This window comes from Dendrobium catenatum, unplaced genomic scaffold (assembly GCF_001605985.2).
Source record: "Dendrobium catenatum unplaced genomic scaffold, ASM160598v2 fragScaff_scaffold_1483, whole genome shotgun sequence".
Taxonomy (NCBI): Eukaryota; Viridiplantae; Streptophyta; class Magnoliopsida; order Asparagales; family Orchidaceae; genus Dendrobium; species Dendrobium catenatum.
The window spans coordinates 200,666-203,727 of NW_021319945.1; the positions used below are offsets into that span (position 1 = coordinate 200,666).

Genomic DNA, 3,062 nt, shown 5'->3' on the forward strand with positions numbered 1-3,062 from the left:
GATTGATACTAGAGGATGGATCATCACGCTTTGGCCGTTCCACATTGAACACAACTCTTTCTTCTAGAGGAGGGGGGCAAGTGGAATTCACAATTCTGTTTGAGATCTCCGCCATCCGCTGACTATTACCCTGAGCAGGTTGGCGAGGTCTAGGTGTTTCAGACCCCTCCTTACCGCCCATAATAGGCTGCTCCATGTGGGCTCTCGGTTTGTTCCTCCTTCTCCTAGTCACCAAGTTCCAATCCCCAAGAGAATCATTCGTTTGCACCTCCTAGCTGGCGGGATTCTGCTGAGGTAGATGTCTCGGGACTACTGAGGGACCTGCCACCGGCTGCACACCTAGCTGTTCTTGGATGGGCTGGGCTATCCGACTCCCAGTCAGGGATAGAGCTTTAGCCGATATGGTGGATAGGCAACTCCCTTTTGCATGGCCAATCAAGCCACAATCGAAACAGAAATTTGTAAGTCCCTCGTATTCTACCCGTTGGAAAAATCTGTCGTTGATGTCGTTGATCCAAACACCGGGTAGCAACTTTTGTGTTAGATCAATCTTGACACAAATTCTAGCAAAGGAAGACCTCCCCCATTTGTTCGTATGTGAATCCATCCAGAGAGGCTCCCCAAGCGAATTAGCAATGCGAGTGATATTATTGATGTCCCAATAGATGAGGGGGAGTTGGGGCAAACGGATCCAAATTGGTGAGCGGAGACCATGCAAGGAGTTGGGAGAACAAGAAGAGTCCCATCTATCCAAACCAATGATATTGCCCGCTATGATCCAAGGACCACTAGAGATAACGGCGTCCCTAGCCGCAGAACTTTGGAAGATACAAATAGCCGTGTTCGGGCCAATGGTGATGATCTCAAACTCCCCAAAATGAGACCATCTGCATTTGAGCTCCTCCAGAAGAAAAGGGAAGGAAATACGCCGTCCCATGAGTTTGGCCACAATGGCCAATTCCAGCTTGGCAATGTTGTCTTGTACCAAACTGATTTCAGGCTCAATGGTTTTACCATCCATAGACATGAAATGGTCCCTTGACATCTTGTCAAGGGGAACATTCTGCACCTTGTTCCAAGCGAAGGGGCTAAGAGGAGAGCCCCTAAGATGCATCGGAGTGTCCTTAGGAGGCTGCAGTTTCAGCCATTCTGCAGCAGTAGGCTTGGAGTCATTTCCATAAACAGGTTGTGGGCATTCTGCTGTTGCTTCCTTGCACAGGTTGGCTGTAACAATGGGTGGTTCACACCTAAGACAATCAGAATTGTTCTCCGTCATGGCCACATCAATATTCATAGAGAGATGATCACATCCCAAATCATCCACTTGAGCTGTAGCCTCCTCAGCTTCGGCTAGATTTGCCCAGGCCTTAGCCTCCCGAAATGCTGGGCATACAGCCTCTCAAGGGCCAAAAGCTGCTGTTTAGCCCAAACCCCATGATCATCCTCCATATCCATCTGAGATCCCAAAGCTCCAGCCGAATCCTCCATGTTGCTAGCTGCTCCAGCCTCCCGATGAGAAGTCTCGAGCTGTTTGGTCTCCATCCCGCAGCTGCTCGAGTGGGGGGAGGCAGTACCCGAGCTGCAGCCACCTTCTTCCACTCCTTGAGCTACATTTAGATTCAGGCCAACCTCAGCCTCCCAGGAAGCCACATCCGGAGGGGAGATTCCTATAGAACTCATAATGAGTTCACGAACTGCCAAAGGCTTGGAGGTTTTGTTCGGCGCCTCCTTCATTGTAACTAAGGAGGTTTTGTACGCAGACGTCTTACCCAGTCCTTGGCCATTCTCCTTACCCTGCCGAGCCACACCATGGGGTTTCGTACCTTTCTCCTCCCACACACCAAGAGGCGCGGCACTCTTGGCTGCAGCAGCCGAAAATCGGCCAATGCCCGGTTATTTAGGTAAGAAACCCGCCTTAACCCCATGTGTCATCGGCTCACCACCGCCGGCCTCCTCGTCGGCAAGCACTTGCTAATGATTTCCAACTCTTCCTTCCTTCTTGCCTCCCCCTCGACCGCCATTTCCCCCATTTGGAGGAGGTGACCTAGGGCCACCCCCTCTAGCCATCCCTAAGCTTCTCTCTCTAAACCGCTCTAGAGAGAGAATGAAAAGGGAACAAATGAGAGCATAAATCAAGGTTTGTGAGAGGAAGCATAAGGTGATCTTGAGTGTAAGGGAGTAGGAGTGTGAGGGGAATCACACGATTCCTAGTCAGTCCTCATAGTTTTCTACCTTCTCTAGGAGGGAGAAAAAGGAGTCAAGAATCTTTGCCTGTGAAAGGAGTTTTGATCATCCGGCACATTAGGTTTGTAAAAGAGTGTGTTATAAGTACTTCTCTATCTTGCTGAGAGAGAAAAAGGATAGTCACTTTGTATTAGTGCAATACTCATAGTGGAGAACTCTTTGGAGTTGATATAGGTTAAGGTTTGACCGAACCACTATAAAATATGGTGAATTCACTCTAATTTTACTTTTTGTACTTCATCTTAATTCTAACTGCTTGATAAATTTTTGAGATCAATGTTTTATTATGATAATTAAAATTTTATCATCACTATTGTTTAGGCATATTTAATTTGTTAGCTTCCACATACAAAAATTAAAATAGCTTATTTATATGTGTTTTGAAAAATCTAAAAAAAAAATGTGTACTTTGCATTGGAATATTTTAAAAGCACTAATTCACCCCCCCCCCAAATGGTATCAGAGCGGGGTCTCAAAAATAGTGTTTTGGAAGATCTTGAAACTAATGATCAATTACACATTTTGGTAATCATAACACTATGGAGGGTTATTCAATATCTCATCCACCTTTATTTGAAAACATCCCATTTGATTTATAGAAAATTTGAATGTCCATATATCTCCAATCCATTAACCATAGAATTTTGCATATGATTCAAATTGGTTGCTCACTTCCATCGCATGTTGTTAATGGTGTTAAAACTAATATTCCTTTTAACGAATGGATCAATAAGGATAGGGAACTTGTGTAGTAGAATGCTAAGTGTTTGAATTATTTCAATTAAGCTTTAAAATCTGATGACTATATGTGAGTTTCT

General features: G+C 45.3%; 1 protein-coding gene across 1 annotated transcript; it reads right to left on the reverse strand.

Moving 5' to 3' along the window:
• Positions 1 to 271: 271 nt before the first annotated feature.
• On the reverse strand, positions 272 to 1,276 carry LOC110115410. Its single transcript, XM_020848625.1, has one exon. It carries the CDS (start codon positions 1,274 to 1,276, stop codon positions 272 to 274), a length of 1,005 nt encoding a protein of 334 aa, XP_020704284.1.
• Positions 1,277 to 3,062: the final 1,786 nt, after the last annotated feature.

Coding starts and splice junctions, on each gene's coding strand:
- LOC110115410 (XM_020848625.1), bottom strand. CDS start 1,276: ATGACGGAGAACAATTCTGATTGTCTTAGGTGTGAACCACCCATTGTT.